At 47.9% G+C, this 21,472-nt stretch overlaps 1 protein-coding gene across 1 annotated transcript in view; it reads left to right on the top strand.

The window, feature by feature from the left end:
• The window catches only part of LOC146839296 (uncharacterized), a 400,042-nt gene that overhangs the window by 59,293 nt on the left and 319,277 nt on the right, over positions 1 to 21,472 (top strand). The window contains 1 exon segment of the mRNA XM_085650764.1: positions 2,096 to 4,813. Within this exon segment, the coding sequence (XP_085506890.1) occupies positions 2,127 to 4,813 (2,687 nt within the window). The 5' untranslated portion in view covers positions 2,096 to 2,126.

Genomic DNA, 21,472 nt, shown 5'->3' with positions numbered 1-21,472 from the left:
AGACCACGCATGCACAAGAAAATGTTAGGGTTAAGGCTGGGCAGACCACGCATGCACAGTAAAGAGCAGATTTTTTTTTTTTTAGTGAAACGCAGTTTAGCAGTTAGATGCAGCGCGGTTATGTGCGAGGTGGCGGAAGAAGCGGTGAGCCAAATCTATGAAATATAGCCCGCTGCTGCTCACTACCGCGGCACAAGTACACAGTCTACCTAGTGCCACGCAAAACCTTTACACCGTAGGGCATAGGTGTGTGCGCTGTCTAGCAATGGATTTGTACTAGACACACCCTTCCAGTCCAACATCCTATACATAGAGTAATCCTTCTACACTCCACAGGTTGTGTTTGTGGTGTAAAGTGCAGTGTGCAATGTGTGGAGTGTTTGAAGAAGTGACAACGTTTCTCCGTGTTATCACCTGATTCAGTGGCTTTTTTAACATAAAATTCACAGATCCTCAGTACTCTCACAATGCGATATTGAAGCCTTGTACATTTTTCCATATTTCCGCGTCGCTAATATATGAAGTATCGCGTGTCCATGGTGGTGATAGAAAGGATGAGTTGATTTCCTTACAGAATGCTCCACCCACAGATCTGCTTCCTCCTTAGTTACTGACACCTTCCAACTCCCTCAACAGCATTCCACATTGGGTGTTGCCTCAGAGACTCTAGGATGTCACAGCTCTACTGAAGAGACTGCAAGAATTTGGAGTTTGTGTCACTTCTGTGACTATTCAATTGTATGAAGTTTTCAAAGAGCAATGTGTTTTTGTGCGTATGTGTTGCAAACATTTTGTGTGTTGCAAGCATTTTGCCAAAGACGAGCCTGTCTGCTCCCAGGCATGCCCAGCCGCATCCGCTGGGACCAGGAGTCCGGTAGTATCCTCAATATTTCTCATATTCAGCATAAGATCTGTTGTCTTTCATGTACACAGATTTTAGTATCTCCCCCATGCTTGTCTCGTCTTTAGAAGCAAATGGCATGTATGCCAGCCACAAATATAGAGTAATCTGGTACTCAACAGCCCTCACTGCAGACCAACAAACAATAAGACTCTTCTACATCCTCAGATGGGAGTCGTTAAAAGCGGCTTTACTAAACCCACCCTCCCTAGGCAAAGATATGGTAGAAATACTCAAATTATTAGTCTTCTAAGCAATAGCGGCGGCCGTAGTCCTATCTAGATCGCATTATGCCAACCGAGTATATGTAAGAATACCCAGTATCACCATTCATAGACTACAAGTAATTCACAGCGAGGCTGCTTGTTTACTACATCATCTTCCGAGGTGGACACACGTCACACCTATATTAAAATAACAAATCCCCTCTAAGACCCTCTGCCTCGGCTCTAAAGGGTTGAGAGGACTAGCCCCTCACTTTATTTCAGACCAGGTGGAAATGCATACACCCGTACAAAACCAGAGATCTCCTCACTTGAATTTACTGTCTATTCCGAAGATCAGATCAGGTGGACGCAGCTTTGGTACAAGCTCCTTCCATACGGAGCTCTCTCCCGGCTAAATCCATTTTGAATCTAACTTCAAGTGTTTTTCCAGAAATCTCAAAACCTACAAGCCTTCTCATACTAGATTCTTCCCCGATCTGAATCGTTGTCCCCACTTTTATGTATTTCGGTTTCAGATCCAAGAAACCTCAGGTTGAACATACGCTCTACATATGCAATGACATAACCAGCATTTTGTAGATCTTGTAGAGGTTTGGTTTGTTGGCGCATGCTTCAGTCACTTAACTGAATATTGCAAAAGAGAGCTGTACAGTTAAAGTGAGGATGATAGCGCAGTCTTGTCTGCTAGGGTACTATAAACCTTCGATTGCTGCAAGGCAGTTACAATATTCTATTTCTTTCATAACCATGTGCAATTTGAGCAGACCAAGGAACAGACATAGCGTTGGAAACAAATTTCAAATCAGTGCCTTTCATAATAGATGAACTATGTTATGGATATTGTTAAATTTTAATGATTTAATTTTTTTCAGGTTTTAGAAAGTCGCAATTTTCTCTGATCAGGAATATTTTGACCCAGCTGTCCTGTGATAATGTGTTGTCTTTTCTCTTTTCCTCCCCTCTGCAGACACTTGAGACTTGAAAATCAAAGTACCAGAATGGGCAGAAGACGGGCTCCAGGAAACAAAGTGACAGCGCAGTGTTCACGTGAATCCGTAAGAGCCACAGTTCCATCTTTACCTCTCTATGACGTCTCAGCTTCAGGATCCCGAAATGATGCTCAGAGGGACCAGGTCCTGGAACCGCTATCGGAGAACCTGCCCCACATTATCCTTTTATCCATGCTGGAGGAGTTGGAAGCCAAACTGGATAACTTGCTGAATTCTGTGGAGGACGTCCCTTCTAGAGTCGCTGGGCTGATTAAGAAAATCTGGATAGAAAAGGATCGAGGTTACCTAGATAATGGTGGTGTGTCTTTGGAGGTGGTCTGTCCAGTGAGCATTAGAGATTGTGCTTTTAGCCGGTCTCCTGCGACACCTCAACTGGACAGGCCAGGGGATCCGAGATTGTGTCTTCAGCTGGTGTTTTCTGATCGGCATGCACCAAAGCAGGACTCTGTGCTCCCTTTTCCGACCGATATTCAAGTGCGTCCAGAGGAGCCGAACCTTTGTCTACAGCCAGTGTTTCCAGATCGACGTGACCCACGGGAGGACCAGTGCTTGCAACCTGGGTTTCCAGATGTACACGAGTCACAGCAGGACCAGTGCATGCAGCCTGGGTTTCCAGATGTATATGAGTCAAAGCGAGACCAGCGCATGCAACCTGGTTTTCCAGATGTACACGAGTTGCAGCGAAACCAGTGCATGCAACCTGGGTTTCCAGATGTACATGAGTCGAGGCGAGACCAGCGCATGCAGCCTGGGTTTCCAGATGTACACAAGTCAAAGCGAGACCAGCGCATGCAGCCTGGGTTTCCAGATGTACATGAGTCAAAGCGAGACCAGCGCATGCAGCTTGGGTTTCCAGATGTACACGAGTCACAGCAGAAACAGTGCATGCAGTCTGGTTTTCCAGATGCACACGAGTTGCAGAAGGAACAGTGCATGCCACCTGGGTTTTCATATGTACACGAGTCGCAGCAGGACCAGTGCATGCAGCTTTGGTTTCCAGATGTACACGAGTCGCAGCAGGAACAGTGCATGCAGCCTGGGTTTCCAGATGTACACGAGTCGAAGCAAGACCAGGGCATGCAGCCAGGGTTTCCAGATGTACTTGAGTCGAGGCGAGGCCAGTGCATGCAGCCTGGGTTTCCAGATGTACATGAGTCGAGGCGAGACCAGTGCATGCAGCCTGGGTTTCCAGATGTACACGAGTCGCAGCGAGACCAGCGCATGCAGCCTGGGTTTCCAGATGTACATGAGTCGAGGCGAGACCAGCTCATGCAGCCTGGGTTTCCAGATGTACACGAGTCGCAGCGAGACCAGTGCATGCAGCCTGGGTTTCCAGATGGAAATGGACTACAGCAGGATTATACTCTATCCAGATGCCCTCAGGCAGACCTGTGTCCTCCCTCGGAATTTGTTGTTGGCCAGGCACTAGAGCTAGAGCAGAGCGTACAGTCAGCGTTCCCAGAAAAGAGGGAACCAGATGAACCCCTGAAGCAAGAACCATCCCCATTGTCTACTTATAGCTGTGACCAACAACAGAACCTCTGCCCACGCCCACTATTTCCCGATGGACGCGAACCACGGCAAAACCACCGTATACAACCCGCACTACCAGATGGGAAGGGACCTGATGATCCCTTGGAGGAAGAATTGATGTGTTTTGATTTCCAAGATCCCCAGGAGAACCGCAGCCTACAACCCGTGTCAGCTGATGGGATGTCATCAGACGAACACGTAGAGTCTGGGCTGTTGTCTTTTGATGGCTTGGGGTCACAACAAACCCAGTGCCTACAGCAACACCTATGCTTGAAGCAGAAACTTCCTTATGCACAGGATCCAAAAGTGAACTACGAGCTAGAATCAATGTGCCCTGAAGCACAGGAACCAGATCAGAAAGTCAAGTTGGAACAGACCTGTGCTGATGCACCGGGTTGAGCGCGGAACAACACGGTGGAACCACTGCACACTGCGGCACAGGATCAAGAGCTGGAATCAAAGCGTCCTGAAGCACAGGAACCAGGTGTGAGCTACACGGTGGAACCACTGCACCCAGAGGAGCAGGATTCAAATCAGAACTACAAGCTAGAACCAGCTTGTACTGCTGCACAGGGTTCAGATCAGAGCTGCATACTCGAGCTACTGCACCCTGAATCACAGCATCAACATCAGAACTGCAAGGCAGAACTGCGCTGTCCTGAAGAGCGGGGTCAGCCTGTGCCCCCATCATGCGTAGAACTGGAGACCATTACTGCAGATGAAGAGGCCCCCGCAGACTCAATGGAGACAGGACCAACACTGTCACATTTATTGCCGTGCAAAGCCATCCCAGGTATGTGTTTCGCTATACATGGACACTCAGAGTGCATGCTATCACATGTAACCTCTCCAAAATGCACATGTGTAGATTTTAGGAAGTCTTCGAGGGGATTAATATGGTTTGGGTGGAACCCCCTGAGCGATACTGACCCCCTGAGTACGCTGGGTGCAGATGTGTCCCTGCACTCTTTTCTGGTTCCACACAGGACTGCATCCTTCCTGTGCAGAAACAGGCCTGGTTATGGGACTCTGCATGGGACAAGCAGGCCAGTAGCTCTCGTCCTTCCTTGTCCGTCCCCATTCCAGGCTGAGGAACAGGAAATAGCGCTATTCATGGGAGGAATTACTGGCCGGAATCACACGTACTAGTCGGATGCAGGTGATGTGGTGTTCATTGAGAATAGCAGACATGCGCAGTCTAGAGACGGAACTGTTTCCTGTTGCACAGTTACATTGGGTAAGACAAAGTAATCTGCAGTTCCTGTTATAAAAATCCTAGTCTGTGTTCAGCCTCAACAACAGGGCTGACCAGGGATGACATGGGAAACATTTCGACAATCAATAAAACAATATAAAAAGAAGATATGGAAATTCAAAAAAGTGAAAACGGAGAGCTTTTGGTCTAAGTTAATTTACAGCGTAAGGAATCCAAACCTGAATACATTTTGGCATCGAAACCTCTTAATGTCAAACGTTCAGGAGCAGGAATGGGCCAACGTTCTCACGCAGAAATTCGAACCAAAGTCATCTAGCGTTCAGCTGTAACAATCTAAAGCATGTGTCTCAAATAAGACACAATTACTGGACATAGGCTGCTGTCAATTTCTATCAAAGGGCACAACTCGGGTACCAGTGCAAGAATGGGTCCCACTAATAAACCACCCGCACTACACAACAGAGGACATAACCAATATAATAAATAAAGGCAAAAATGACGGGGCTCCTGCCCCAATGGTATTCCGCAAGCCACCTACAAATGTGACTCTGAATACTGGAGTATTCACTTAGGAAAGCTCTATTTTTTTTTTTCTTTATACATTTTTTTCTTTATTGTTACATAAATTTCAAGTGAAAATACATATTGCATCTATATCAATATTATCCATTTTTGCCACTGTGGACACCAATCTGCATATTACTTACTCACTATTTCTGAGATATTGTGCATCCATGGTGCGGAATTATTTGTACATTTATAAAGTATCATTAGTATCTATAACTTGTACATGCTGTCGTCTCCAATCAAGGGGCGGATTGTGTCTACAGAATGCACCTTTACATGACTGCAATCGTTTATGTATAAGTATATCATCGTAAACAGAAGCATATTGTTAGTACGTCACTGATCTTTGAAATTATCACATACAGTGCGACATATCAGATATCTGTTTTCCTTTTCTTTTAGTATATATAACATTTTAACCACATCTAATAAAACCTAAAGAAAAGGAAAAAATTCCAAATAAGAGAAATCAATCGTTTGAAGATACATGCAGCTAGTATGTAGAATATCATAAAATGTTATCTTGACTAGGCCTGTGCTTGGGTGGCGAGTGTGGGTTGCTGTTCCTACTGTATATTCTGCTGTTGGGATACTAGAATATCGCGTGGTAAGAGCCATGTCTATGTAATGTTCTGTAAGGAATGCGAGGTCTGAGGCTTAACCGACCTCCAGTATTGAGGTATCATGAGGCTGTGAAGTGTCTTCTACTCCTGGGTGATATGTCAGGTATTGGTTCCCGTGCGTTGCATAGGTGCCGTCTGCAATGCAGTATCAGAGCGTGTAAGGGCTTTAAGCATGTCATCCTGTTGCAGGGATTCTGCTTTTGCACAGAACTATGCGCAGGAGACCAGGACCTCAGAGAATTGTGGTGTACCAGAAAATCCTCCTCAGAACCCAGAACCCCTAATCCGACTAGCTTAGTATCTCATTCGTTAACCTAGATCTAGCTAGGTGGTCCCAATGTATAGACAAACCAGAACAAGCGACTTAGATATTTCTCAGGAGTGGTGGGAATCTGAAATACCTGTTTGTACTTATTTATTAGTCCACGACTGAATAATACAGACACGGTAAAGTTTAAAGAGTTTATTTTATAAACCTCGCGTCCTAAGATGCAGTACTTTGGCTAACACTAGCAGACTAACAATACAGATCAGAATCATGAGCATTATAATAATACCATATAGAATGAAAGGAGCAATCATACTATTAATGACAGTGGTATACGGCCACACTCCTTTCACTATAATCTAATACATTATTATTATTAGACTATTAGAAGGTCTCTTAGGCTAACAGGAGGGACCCCATACCGTATAGATCAGCTTAGTAGAATCACATCAAAGGATCAGCTCTCACAGCATACATCAGCTCTTCTTGTTCGAATGAATGTAAAACCAAACTGTTCTGCAATATTAAAGACGCTCGTCCTTCAAACATTGGCAGCTGTATGCATGATATGTCTAACAAGTGTCTACGATCAATCTAAACACAACACTCTGTACCTTCTAGTGACCCAGACGCGTTCTTTGCATGATGTACAGACCAAGGGCACATTTCACGGTTAAGAATGTATAACAACCGTTTGTTATTCTGTAGGGCAAAGACGAGTCAGCATTTTACAAAATGAATAACACATAACAGTGTCGTGTGCAGCGCAGCAAAAACAACAAGCTTGCTTGTTAACTATGATCTCGGTTATGCTAACTTAGTGTTGTAAATAGGGCGTGGCTTAGTCCATCTCACACCCCCCCATGATCGGAGCACTAACCAATAGGGATACATTTATCAAGAACGCAGAGTTCAAGTGACTTAGAACGGACTCAAGGACATACAAGATAAGTGTAAAGTCCGATAATAAAAAAAATGTTCGTTTAAAAAATGAAAAAATATTGTGACAAAAGGTAAGCAAAATTTTTGTAGAAATTGAACAATTCTGGATGCAAGCTGCATTGACAATGTCAATCAGTCAATCCATGAAGGTATATGCACCGTAAGTTGCGACTGCTTCCAAGAGGAAATCATTGGAGCGTCCCGCAAAAGTATCAGCCATCCAGTTGAGCAAGTGAAAGGAACATACATGTTCGTCAATTATCGGAGCATCCAGCACCATGATAGGACAACTGTCAGCCTCCTCAATATAACTCCTTTCAAGGAAATCAATAGCTGCCTCTCCGATATCCCAATTTCCACGGACTCCGTGTGCCGCACCCAAAGCCATAAATGCGACACCAGAACAGTCGAATTCATGAGCCACTAAGGGACACATTAGTTCATCAAAATCCGGGTCAGGCGACGCCAAGTGTGACAGGCACAAGTCCAGAGCCCATTGGAAGGGACAATCTAGGCAATGAAAAACAGGTTGCACACACGTAAAAAAGGGAAACCGGAAAGACAATCCATACTTGACGCTTAATACCGCCAGTGGTAAGGTGCCGTAGAAATCAAGCATCCGGCTACGAAGATGGAGCAAGCGCAGCATTCTGTCTTGCAGCTCCCGGTGTGCAGCCATAGCGAAGAGCGCAAATCAACAAAAGGATCCCAGCCACCAAAGCGAGGAGCAAGGGGAACCCTCCGAAGACACTTGAAAAAATAGAATGTAAAAATGCGGGGATCACACCAAAAACAGTCTGGAAAGATGTCACGAGGCCGGAGCCCACAATTTAAAAAAGATGAACAAGGCCAGTCGTAGACGAAGCATTAAAGATAGTTTGAATCAAAGTTCCAAAATGGAGGGGAAGGTCAGTATTTAAAAGAGCTTGTACCTCAGTGCGTGTGTTTGCAACATTAAGAAGAAATGTTTCACGGGATGAAGTTAACGCAACCTCCTTTTTAGACAAAAGAGCCCTTATTCTGCTCATCCTATTGAACTCCGCGTTCAAGGTTGGAATCGCTGGCCAGATGGATATATCGAGTCGGCCTTGCGGGGGTGGGAAAAGGACGTTATTACAGGAAACTACGTTTTGTGTAACAGTCACTATGTAAGGAATACCCACTAGCATCCCACAGCAAGCTTCACTATTTAAAAGCAAATAACTACCGTTGGCAAGCAGCTTAAAAGAAGACGTTATAACTGGCATTGGAATCCCCTTTAAGACACAAGCTAAATTAGGAGCGTGTATATTGCAAGCGCCATGTAATTGTATATGTCTGCAAACAACAGAGTGATCAGGAGCGGAACTGCATTCTTCACCTTTTAAGTAAACTTCCTTGCCATCTCTCACGCATCTGTAAGTGAACGGAAGTGACCAAACTTCATGCAGAAACGCATCACCAAGTTGTTCGTATCTGCCGATAGCATAATGTTTCATACACGAACTAAACTTGAACAAACTGAACGGTAAAGTTACTAATCCGTGTACTAACCACACGGCTGAATTTAACTCAGCTACAGAAAAAGGTAAATGTTCTAATTTTTCAATGTGCAGCAATGCATAAGTAGCATCTTTCATGGACATGAACTGCTGCTTGTCAGTCAAATTAAATGGAAGGAACAACGATGAAATATTCATGTAATCCCAAGGGACTTTCCCTGCCTTCAATGTCCATGCAAACTGCATAATTGAACGCAATTGATTTTGACCATGATACAACACAGATACATCATCTTGCACAATGTCTACAACAGAAGAAACAATATTATCTAATGTATAAATTCTTGAAGACAACGTATTAATACTATTATCTATCACAGCCAATACTTTTTCCATATTGGCCTGGTCAATAGCACGTAGTCTAGAAGCAGCCTCAATTTGCGACAACTTCCAAACTTCATTGTAAATAGCATAAGCCCATTGTTTAGATCTACCATTAACAGGACCCTTAATGAAATCATTCAAATCTATTTTTTCATTTAAACGTGACAAATGAAGTTTAACTGAAGTTAAGGTGGAATGTTGCAGCCATGACTGACATAACTTACCTACAGAGTAGGTAGTCACCGTGTGTGAAGATGTGAAACGAGGGTCAACCCTAAGTTGTGTATACCCCGGGGTCAAATCCAGAAACCGACGTTGACAGGAATCTGAGCTTGTTTGCCATACTAGCCAACCCTCAGGATTCAATGTTGAAATATTGAAGGTGCCATTGGAAACAAGCGACTGCAACCCAGTAAGGGACAGATCTGAGTGATTTTCCCAACCAGGATAAGCGCCCAGATCAGGGATCGAGGGGGAAATTAATTTTTTAGATATAGCTGTAGGAGAGTAGGGTCTGCAATCCTATGATCACCCAGATTTTTTGCTTTTGCTTCATTGGTTTACGACTTTCTCCGGCTGTGGGCCTGCCAATCAGACCCACAGCCTAGCTGTTCTCTCTCGAAATTAACACACATGTACGTTAGGTGCATCCACTAATTAGAACTGGGCCGCCTTGTCAGTCCCTGTCTCAGCATACCACAGGTATCCAGGGCATCGGTGTACCCAGGGCCTACCAGGGGCTGAAGCATGTATTATGCCACCCCTGGAATGGCCGCCCAAATCTGACACAACTGGCTGCACGACAGCTGGGGCCACGTGGTGTAATCACCCGTTGCTGTAGGTGTAGTATTCCTACACCTAAACCCTAACATGGACACATGGGTTCCTATCAGTCACTCCTATGGCAGGCCTTATCAATCCTGAAGGCAGAGTGCAGGGGATCATGTGGGACGGTGCTCTGGCGCGAGCTGAGCCCGTCGACGGCTTGTGGAACCAAGTCCTAATAGCCGTTCCATGGTGACGCGGGCCAACTACTTTTAATGCCTTATAATCCTAGCGGTTATTTGCTAACTTTGGCCTCGCATCACCTACACATGTCGAGTAAGGTGTCATACGAATGGGAATACGAACCCCTCGCCAGTCCTGGTGACGGGGTTGGCATTCCCCCCCTTTTTAGAGGGACACGACATGGAAGTAACCTTGAACCCCGGTTAAAGTTGACTCAAGCCTCAGCATCACAAAATGGATGCTGCCACCAGACACATGTCTGACCTCCCGCTGCTGGGGGACCTTCCAGCAAAGGGAGCTTGGACAAAGGGTTTCCTGTCGAGGGCGGTGTTAGCACCGTCCCAGACAGGGTTTGTGTATCCCAGGTGGGCAGGGCTGAAAGGCAGGTGACTGCAAGTGGCACCCCGGTGCTCACTGTGCATAGCCCGGCTCAAACCAGTTTCGGGGGCACACCGGCCCCTGAGCTGGCGCGATGCCGGACAAAGGATAGGGGTGTAACCACCCCCCTCCTGGCTCCACCCATAGGTAGAACCTAGTCACGGGCCAGCCCCTTTTCTTAGAATAAAGGTAGGAGCGAGTCCCCTTCCCAAATTGGATAATCAGATAATCGGATACCTCCGAATCACGAACCACTTTCCACGAAAGGAACTCTTGACTATTTCTGAAGACTCTCCCTTGTGGCTAAGGAGTAGCCACCCTGCACCAGCAGGCACCACCTAAGCGCTTGCGGTTTGCTGTAAGTCTCTCCTACGGATCAAGACTGCCCAGCTCGACGAGACCCGAGTTCCCTGCCATCTCTGACCTTTTACCTCCCTCATCAGCTCAGCTGAGAGTCGTAGGTGTGACGAGACCTGCGGGACCGGCTATCTTCAGGACCTGCACGACGCTTATCTAGCACGCCCACCGAGGGACCCTCGAGTGAGTGCACCTAGGGTTTGAGAAGCCCTAAACCCTGAGCAGCTCCAGCATCGAAGTCTGTCTCCCCAGCATCCACGAGATCTGCATGGGGGGCCCTTCCGCTCCTTGCTGTTCACCGCGTTGTCCGACCACTTGCCGACCGGCTTGTGGCCCGCTTCACGACGCACCACGTTTTGTTTCATCACTAGTCTGGTTGCTCCAGACTGGCTCTTGCTCCCCTTCAACAGAGGAGTACCCCGGACCTCCTGGTCCACTCCCGACGCCATCTTGACTCCCCCGCTTGGGTGGTCACTGCCAAGATCCGCTGCCCCCTCCTGGGCCCAGCATCATCGACAGCAGACACCTTCGTGGGACAGCTCGCCCTCCATCCTGGTCGCCGCCGCGCCTCCTGGTCCGAGGAACAGCCGAGTCCGACGTCACCCACTCACCTGGTCGAGGTGACTTCAGCCGGTACCCTCCTGGTACCCACACGATCGCTGGCTAGCGGTTGAGAACTGAGTCCCCTCTGCTTTCAGGTTTTCCTTCACCACCGATCTAGGCTTGGATCGCTCTGAACATCGTCACTGGTCGCCTGCCAGCAACTTCTTCTTTCAGGCTCCTGAGACTACACGAGGACTCCCGACATCTTGACGAACTTCACGCAGCTGCAGCCTCCGGGCTAGGTAACTCGAGCATCTCGGTGCTCCATCGCAGGTTCGCCCTACAAGTGTCCAGTTCCTTTTTCGTTTAGTCCCACTGATCGGATCACTCCGGGATCAGTATCTCCAGACTCTAACCATTCGCATTTCACTGTTAGTGTAGGTGGTTTCTCGTGCCCCTCGGGCATTTGTGTAAATTGTGCAACTGAAGTATTTTCCTAAGAGTTTTGTAGTGTGCTTAGCTCCCTGACTCATAAAGAGCCAGGGTAGTCTTGTTATAAATAAATATCCTTTTATTTTCATAACAACTTGTGTGGTGTCCTTTCACTTGGTGTTCAAGGGGTATGTGTGATGGTAAACAGCTGGCTTAACACGCCCTCTAGAGTTTAGCCTAAGACTGCTCGTATCCACGCTACTAGGATAGCTGGTCTAAAAGGTTGACTTACAACCAATCATCAATAAGGGTCGTTTGGAATGATACACAGTGATCACTAGAATAGTGAGCACTACATATCAGGCCAACTTCTCACAATAGCCAATCCAAAACAGGTTGTCTGAAAAATAGATGAATTTAAAAATAAAATATGGTTAGGGATAAGACAGGCACGATGTAAAGCTTCTGTTCCTTGTACCTGCCACGGTTTAGTTCCCCAAACCGATTTAAGATCGATAGTAGCTTTCCATACGTCATAACCTCCAATAGGCAATTCCTCCATAAAGGATTTGGAATATAATAATTTTGTGTGTGTCAGTCTGACTTTAGAAGAGGGTTCTCCCGCTACCTTAAAGTAAAAAGACTCAGGGTTTGACACACTAAAATCCGAAAAATATGTGAATTTTTTCAACAAAGTGGCTGAGCTGCCAGGCATAGGGACAGGACAATGTTCCCATTGGGTGTAATTAACAACATTTCTGAAAGTATTTGCTCTGTGTAGGAAATGTGTGCCATAATGTTGAAAACAATACTGCTCCTCATAGTTTGCAGTATTTAAATACAGATCTTCAGCATCAAATGCAGCATAATATTTTAAATCAGAAAACAGTGCTTCTATTGCTTGTACATCCCAATCATCTGAGCGGATGTTTTGTTTAACTACATCACCCATAGAAACACGAAAAACAGTTGGCACATGAATAACTTCGGTGGGACCATGAATTTGAAAGTTCACTGCATCCCAAGCAATCCCATCACGTACAGGCCAGGCGGTGATGTTCACAAACGTCTGGTCTCTTTTCATGATGTGTGATGAGGAATGGGGGGCCAAAGTTCCATCAATTAATTGAATTGTAGAACGCTCATTCAGGTAGTGTCCATTGATAAGTCTAAAAAACACTACCACAAAGCCAATTGTCATGAATAAAAAAATACAAATCAGCACCAACCAGATGTAAGTCCAAGGTGCAACCAAAAAATGTCTCTTGAACCAGGCAAAAAATATAGAGATTTTGGAAGGGACAGTGGAAGTCAATGATTCAGTTTCAAAGGAAGACTGGGACTGGGCAAGTGTTGTTGTATTTAAATGGGGCAAAGCGACTTCTGTAGGATAAGCATATTCAGGATCAGCGGACAAACCACCAGCATTAGGTGGCGGATCAGTAACTGTAATCATCTCAATGGAAACTTCAGGCACGATGACAGAGGGTGGCACCACAACAGAGTTTCTCAGCATCGAAGGGCAGGAAACCGAAGGTGTCATACTATGGAGAATCGGCCACCCTGTGTAGCTTGACATTTTTAATTGAAATGTACCTTTTTTCTTTGCGACCAGGAAGTGGTGGTAAAACAACTGTACGTGTACCCAATACTCCAAGCACTGGGACTGGTGCACGATAAGAGGGGCCAAACTCCTTCTTGTTCTCCACCTTCTCACGGACCAGGTCACCAACTCGAGGCAGCCAGCCGACCACCGGAATCAGGAGCGCTTCTTCAGATGTAGAGGGCACGTGTTCCTTCGCTAGAGTGTCTCTTGCTTCTTGTAGATTCTGCAATACAGCACAGTGGTCATCGAGGTCAAAAGGGGCGGCAGCCGCCGCCATGTCTAGACCATCAAGGTCCGGAACAAACATTCTCACTCCAAAGAGCATCATGTAAAGGGTCCTCCCACCCAGAGACCTTCTAGGGAGATTATTAAGTGCACGTTGGACGTCATACAAGTGGGCAAGCCAGTTCCGGCCTGTACCTAACACCTTGGCTGTCAACGATTGCTTTAGGTCACGGTTCATCCGTTCCACAACACTATTGCCCTCAGGCCGGTATGGAGACGAAAATTTGACTTGGACCCCCAAACTTCTCATAGCCTCTTTGTAAGCCTTAGAGGCGAACGCCGGGCCCTGATCAGAGTGAAGGGTACCACACGCAAAACTCCCTATAAAGACACGCAATGCTTTGATGACAGTCCTGGCATCAGCACTCCTTTGTGGCCACACCCACAGAAAACGTGTGCACGAATCCACTGCAACCAAGATGTACTTGTACGCAGTATCAGAGGTAAAAGGACCGCAGTGATCTAAATAAACACACGCTAGTGGTTGATTAGATATATGCAGCTGCGTTGGAGGTGGACGCGCAACAGAAGAAGGTTTGATCTGCTGGCAAATGTCACAATCAAGTACATAGGCCCGCACTTGTTTATACAAACCGTACCACCAATAGCGTTGCTGCAAAAGAGAGACAGTTGCTGACACTCCAGCATGCGCAGACGCAACACCTTCGTGGGCAGCTGTTATCAGATTTGGTCTGCAGTCCGCGTTGGGAATCAATCTATCACCAACGTCGTTAATCCTCACTAACGGGACGTTATCAGGACTTAAGTGATAATGGTATCGAGAAGGGAAACCTCTAGGGAAGTTTTTCCCTGTCTCTGATGCCGCAATAGCTGCTAAGAAGTCTGCATCTATCTTTGATTTTGATCTTGTAACTGCTGCTACTAAATATGTTGCCACTGCTGTTTTAGCTGCCTCGTCAGCCAAACTGTTACCGACAGCATGGACACCAACTCGTTGGTGACCAAGAGTGTGAATTACATCCACAAGTGGCAAACTCCCTTTGAGTTCTGACACTCGAGCCCAAATTGTCTTATGCTTTACTGAGCAACCTTTGGAGTCACGAAAACCATTCATAATCCAAAAAAGTATATTGTCGTTGTAAGATTGAACACAGTAGTAAGAGTCACTCACTATAAGAGTAGTGACTCGGTGATCAGCAAACTCAAGTGCAAGCACCAGAGCACGTAGCTCCGCCAGTTGCGCGGTACAATCACCCAATGACTGCGTATGCACTGCATCAGATTTGAACTCTCCATTCACGAAAGTACCGATTACAATTGCGCAAGCCGCTGAATAAGCGTGCCTTGATCCAGTTGCGGGCTGCGCCGACCCGTCAGTGTATATGACACAATGGTATTCCTCGATAGGGCGCAATGACTGTGGAGCTGGATGAACGAATTCATACTCCAAACTCTCTTCAGTCTGCAACGCTGCGTCAAAGATGTATTCGACGTCAGGCGAAGCTAAGGAGGTCGCCCATTGTATCCACCTTGGATGCAAAGCCTTAGAATTTGGTACACTAGCCTTCGTGACTGCTTCAAGAGCAGGAAACGGTGTTCCCACCAGCATGCGTTTTCCTTGTGATAGCGCTCGTTCTTTCAGGATCGCCATCTGAACTGCTGTCAAGACTTTTTCAACAGTGGAAAATCGCAGCTCAGCCGAAGTGTACAGATGAGATTTGTAAGCAATGGGGACTGTGTCACCCTCATTGAACGTTAAGTACGTGAAACCTTCCGCGCCTGGAACAATTCTAATGACCAGGTTGGTGTGGTTGTCACGAGTTTTTAGATATTTAGCTGTAAGAAGATCAGTTTGCAAAGTATATAATGCCAACGAGTGCTCTGGCAGCCAGCAAGATCTGGTATAAGTTGGTTGTATCAAGGCATAAAGTGTCTTGATACGCTGGGCATAATCAGGAATGTAGGACCGACCGAAATTCAGAAAACCCAGCAAGGATTGAAGTTTTTTCAGTGTCGTAGGGATACGAAGGTTTGCGCATTTCTCAAGGAACTGCGGTGCCAAGCCTCGACCTTCATTATTGAGTTCGTACCCCAAGAACAACACTGTAAATTCAGCAATGTGCGACTTCTTTTTTTTGATCAAATCTGTTTTTATTTTGCAAAAACCAAAGAAACATCAACTTGGTCACTTCACTTACCACCCTTTCCCTGTATCTGTTGTTACAAGTGCCCATTTATAGGCCAGTATACTTTATTTAGTACATTGAAGCGGTGTCTCGTTAGTCCCTGGTTTCCGTGCCGGGCCGGCGGGCCTGCGGTGGCTCACAGATGTGACCTCTGAATGCATTCCAGTTTGCCCACACTTCCCCCCATTTCCGAGGGCACCCCCGCACTGTGTACACAGTTTTCTCTTGCAGCATACACCAGTCCATGTCTCTTTGCCAATCCGCTAACTTAGGAGGAGCCGGTGCCCCCCAAAGGTGTGCGATATTTCTCTTTGCCACCATTTGCCCAAGTGCGACCCATAGTTTCCCCCTTGCAGGTAAGTCCGTGGGGTCCCAAATGTTCAGAAGGCAACGCTTGGCCTCCACGTATTTCCACCTCCCACACCTCCTGCATACATGACACCACTCGCCTCCAGTATCTCTGCACCCCCGGGCATTCCCACAGTATGTGGAAGAACGAACCAATCTCCCCGCAGCCCCTCCGGCAGAGCCCCTCCCCCCCCGTCCCATCGCCTGCAGTATAGTGCATGATATATAAACTCTGTGTAGTATTTTTAGTTGTATGAGTCGGAGTCTCGCCGATATCGCCACCTCCCTCGGGGATGCTAGCGCTTCCACCCATTCCTCAGTATCTATTTCTAGACCATCCGCTAACCATTTCTCCCTGAGGGACTCGAGGGGGTCCGGAGGATTGTTGATCAATTTCTTATATGTAAGTGAAATGGCATGTTCCGGCATGTAGCCTGCGAGCAGTCTATCTTGGAGAGGGGATGCCTGTGGAGGCTTGGTTCCCGGTGGTATGTTAGCCTGGAGGGAGTGTCTAATCTGCAAATATCGAAAATATTCGGTGTTCGCCAACTCGTACGTGTCTTGCAGGTATGCAAAGGGTCTAACCCCTTCTGGCCCCCACAGGTCCTTGACCTGCGAGATACCAATAAGGTCCCATTCCCGGAAACCCTTCGTACGTCCCAGGCTGCCCAGTCTTTCAGAGGCCCATAGTGGAGTTGCCATTGTCAGGGTAGTAGCCCAGCCGAGCCTGCGGTGTGCCGCGTGCCATATCTGCACTGAGTGTTTCGTTGGCCCCGTAAGCCTGTATTTCCCGGGTTTGGAATAGAGTGCGACCTCGTAATTCCCACCGGGGAGCAGCCACCGGTCCATCCCGTAAGCGGGGTCGTTGCCGTCCCTATACGTTCCTTGGTTAATCGCCGACAAGTGGGCTGCCCAATAGTACTTGCGGATGTCCGGTAGGGCTATTCCCCCGTCGTACCATCCAAGTGTGAGCTTGTTCAGCGCAATCCTAGGTGCGCCTGCCCATAGGAGGGACCGCTGCGCCGCCTCTACCGCTATGAAATAGGAGTGCGGCACTAGATCTGGATAGTTTTGGAGGGCATAAATAAACCTCGGGAGCGCAAACATTTTAAAGAGGGCCGCGCGGCCCAATAGGGATAATGGGAGTTTCTGCCATGCATTGGAGTCCCGTTGAAGCCGTCGCAGTGGTGGCAGTAAGTTCCTCTCGTATGTGAGCGTTTTGTCGAGTGAAATAAAAACTCCCAGGTACCGGAACCCGTCCTCCGCAATAGTAAGCGGGCAGTCCACGGGAAGCCTGGGGGGGCCGCCATAAAGGACATAAACTTGGGATTTGCCCCAATTGACGCGAAACCCCGAATTTCTCCCGAAGCTTTTAATTATGTCCATGGCTACAATGATGGACTTCCGCGGCTGGGTTAAGTAGAGGAGGATATCATCAGCATATAATGAGACTTTGTCCTCCCATCCGTCTGCCCACCGCATCCCCACAAGGGAGACGTCCTGCCTGATCCATGCCGCGAGAGGCTCGAGGGCGAGCGCAAACAGGAGGGGCGAAAGTGGGCAGCCCTGCCTGGTCCCCCTCTCTAGTTCGAAAACCTCCGAGACCCTGTTGTTAATCACAACCTGCGCCAAGGGTTCAGAGTAGAGCAGACGCACCCACGCTATGAAGAGGGGGCCAAAGCCCAATTTACGGAGCACAGCCATCATGTATGGCCACTCGAGGGTGTCGAACGCCATGGTGGCGTCAAGGGACACCACCACCGCGTCCTCTCGTATGGTGTGGCACCTCCCCAGCACCCCGTTCAGGCGGCGGATGTTGAGAGCCGTATTTCGGTGGGGCATAAAGCCCGACTGATCCGGATGGATCAGCGCAGGGAGAACCGCATGCAGCCTGTTGGCAAGGGTTTTTGCCAGTATTTTTGGTTCCGCGTTGAGTAGCGAGATCGGTCGATACGAGGAGCACAGCTCCCTCGGCTTTCCCTCTTTTGGGATAGCCACAATAGTGGCTATAAGCTGGTCTCGCGGCAGCACTCCCTTGGCTCTGCTTTCCTCAAACATTCGTTGGAGGTGCACACCAAGGGCGTCGGGTTTTAGCTTGTAAAGCTCAATCGGGAGTCCGTTAGGCCCGAGGGCTTTACCCGGGCGTAGGTCGATTATCGCACGCTCTAGTTCAGCTGTGGCTAGCGGGGCCTCAAGTGTATCTCTTTCAGCCTCCGACAGGCAGGGCATTTGAATATCCCGCAGGAGGGCCACAGAGTCCTCCTCGGAGTGATCCGTCCCCCTACTGTACACCTGATGGAAGTGTCTCGCAAACTCCGCGGTGACGTCGCGGGGCTCCGTAACCATGGTCCCCGCCGCCGTTGCGATTTCTGGTACCACTTTGGAGGCCCTTTGTTTTTTTTCCAGCCAGGCTATGAGCTTACCCGGCTTGTCGCCTTGATCGTATATCCTACCCGCCTTGTGGGTGGCCACCATTTGGGCTGTCTGCGTGACCAACTCCCTATAGTCCGCAGTTTTGAGTCGCAAGCGATGGTGTGCATCCTGGTCACTGTCAGAGCACACCTCGTCCTCCATTGCCAGCAGGTCAGTCTCCACGGAGGTCAGCTGTGCCTCCCTCTCCTTACGACTGCCGGAGATAGCCGATAGGGCCTCCCCCCTAAGCACCGTTTTAAAAGCCTCCCATAGAGTAACGGAGGAGTCAACCGATCCGTCATTTTGTTCGAAGTATCGCGTTATAGAACGGGTCAGTGTTTCCCTGAGGTCCTCATTTTTAAGGTACCAGGCGTGAATTGGCAACACGCATCCCTCCCGCCCTCGACCCATCGTAATATGTACATAAACTGGTGAGTGATCGGAGATCCCTCGCGCCATGTGCAGGGCCTCCCGTATCACCATATCAGGCTGCAATGGAGTCAGTATGTAGTCCAGGCGGGAGAAGGAGTGATGCGGCCCAGAATGGAAAATGTGCGACTTCTTAAAGTTAAACTTGTAACCGAAGTCTGCAAACATAGTCACTATGTTATCCACACGAGCAAGGTGTGGAAGCAACTCGTCGTCTGTCAGATAGATATCGTCGACATACGAGTACGCTTCCGGGTCTACCATCTCTAAGAGAGAGACCACGCGAGCGGCAAAAACTCCAGGGCTGTTCTTATAGCCCATCGGGAGCCTCTTGAACAATTTTTGTTTACCACCCGAGGTAAATGCTGTCCACTCATAACTAAGAGGGGCCAGATTATGGCAATAAAAGCCATTGGATAAGTCGAGCGTAGTTTTGAAACGTTTTCTCACAAGACTATCTACGAGAGCCGAACTATGAGTATTCTGTACCGCACACGTCCGGCAATGTGAGTTTAAATGCCAGTAATCCAAAACTAGGCGGTACGATCCGTCAGGCTTCGTTACAGTGAATAAAGGATTATTCATGGGTGACACACGTCTCAATTACTCCTTGATATTCCAATTGCTCAAGGATTGACGCGACGTGAGGTCTAGCCTCGCGACGCATGGGATATTGGGGTTGAGGCTGGGGATCGGATCGCAATGGAATCTCATGATTGGGAGAACATTTGTCCCAGCCAACCTGATTACGATATAACGCAGGCGCAAGCACCTGCGCCCACTCCCCGGCCAACCTAGTAGACTCCTCCGTGGGCACCGCGTGCCCAAAGGAAGGAAGTATAACTTCCTCTCCCATAGGGGCGTTTAAAATGAAAGCCGGAGGCCAATCTTTCTCCGCCAAAAGAATATCATATGTGGTGGTAAGAGTATCCCAAAAAACCACTTTAATTTTGCGTTGTATGTCACCCTCAATATTAAGGACTATTTCAAAGAATCTCTCTGGGGGGCTATGCGAGTATCAGCAGTTTCAACTGTCACATATATATCAGTTGCTGTCGCCTCCAGAAATGGACGCAATGCTTCCCGCACTACTGTAACTTCCGCCGCGCTGTCTAGCAGCGTTAGTGCCCATGTCAGGTTCCGAAGCTGTGTCCTGACCAGCTGAGGCATATCTCGCTGAGATAGCAGCAACTTTCTTTTTCTGAAACGGTGGACGCGGTCTGGCAGCGTCTTCCTGCTTGCCTTTACCGTCAGTCTGGCGGGGCTGGTCTCGACCTTGAGTGCCCCTTCCTCTTCCACGCTCTCCACCACCAGAGTGCGAAGTCGATGTTTCCTGTGAAGAACGAGGAGAGCGTTGTTCAGAAACCTGAAACCTATCAGGTGACTTAATACGAGTACGATCGCGCAAATCATAAGTGCGTTCACTGTACGACTGAACTGGTGAGGCAGGGCGAGAAACCTGTTTCTGTTGCTGCTTCTCTTGTTTTTTGGCTCGCCAACTTTGTTTAGGAAAGTTGGGCTTTTCGTCTTTTGTAGACGAACTCACCTTAGTTTGTTGTACTACATCTGGAATTTTGATGGTGGGTTTTACACCTAAGGCACTACGTCCAACCATCCTGTAGGCTTTCGCAATAATTTTTGCGAATTGCCGAGGCTTGTCTTCATCAGCCAGAAGCTCCAGCATATTGCCAACTTGGAACTGCATGGCATCTCCTTTGAGGTTGCCCATTACCATGGAACAAACCACATCGAAACTGTCGACAAGCCTCATTCCCAACTCAATAGCTGCCTCCGCACCATGACTTTCTTGAAGTTTCTTGATGACGGAGGGTAGTACAGCCATAGACGGAGTGCCGTAGCACTTCGAATATGTCGCCGCAAAGATCTTGCCCCAATTGTCACAATCAACAAGCTCAGGGACCAGGTCTTTGGGCAAAGTAATGGTGAGTATCCTGTGTTTATCCACAGGTGTAGTGTTTGGAAACACGGCTTCCAATTGATCAAATGTTTCTGCAAGCCAGTAAGGAAATTCATCCTTACTTAGGGGGCGCTTGCCGACAACCGCATTAACCATAACAGGGCTTATCACCACCGCGTGATGGTGATCCGTCCCGTGTCCAGCAACCGCAGGTGTTCCCACCTGAACTGTGCGTGACACATACTGCACTAAAGCCCTATGGATCGTAATCAGGGCAGTGTGTAGTGTACGTAAATCACCCACTCCCACCGTCAGGTAGCGTGGGTGTGGAGTATATCCGGCCAGTACCGGCCATGTAGCTCCCGCAATTGATAACAGGCCCATTCTCGCCGGTACAACTTCATGGGGGAGGGCGCCATTAAACCAAATTGTATGCTGCTAGGCAGTAATAGGAATT

The sequence above is a fragment of the Triturus cristatus genome, chromosome 4_1 (assembly GCF_964204655.1).
Source record: "Triturus cristatus chromosome 4_1, aTriCri1.1, whole genome shotgun sequence".
Taxonomy (NCBI): domain Eukaryota; kingdom Metazoa; phylum Chordata; class Amphibia; order Caudata; family Salamandridae; genus Triturus; species Triturus cristatus.
Note: the sequence above shows the minus strand (reverse complement) of the source record. Positions and strands in the feature narration are given on the sequence as shown.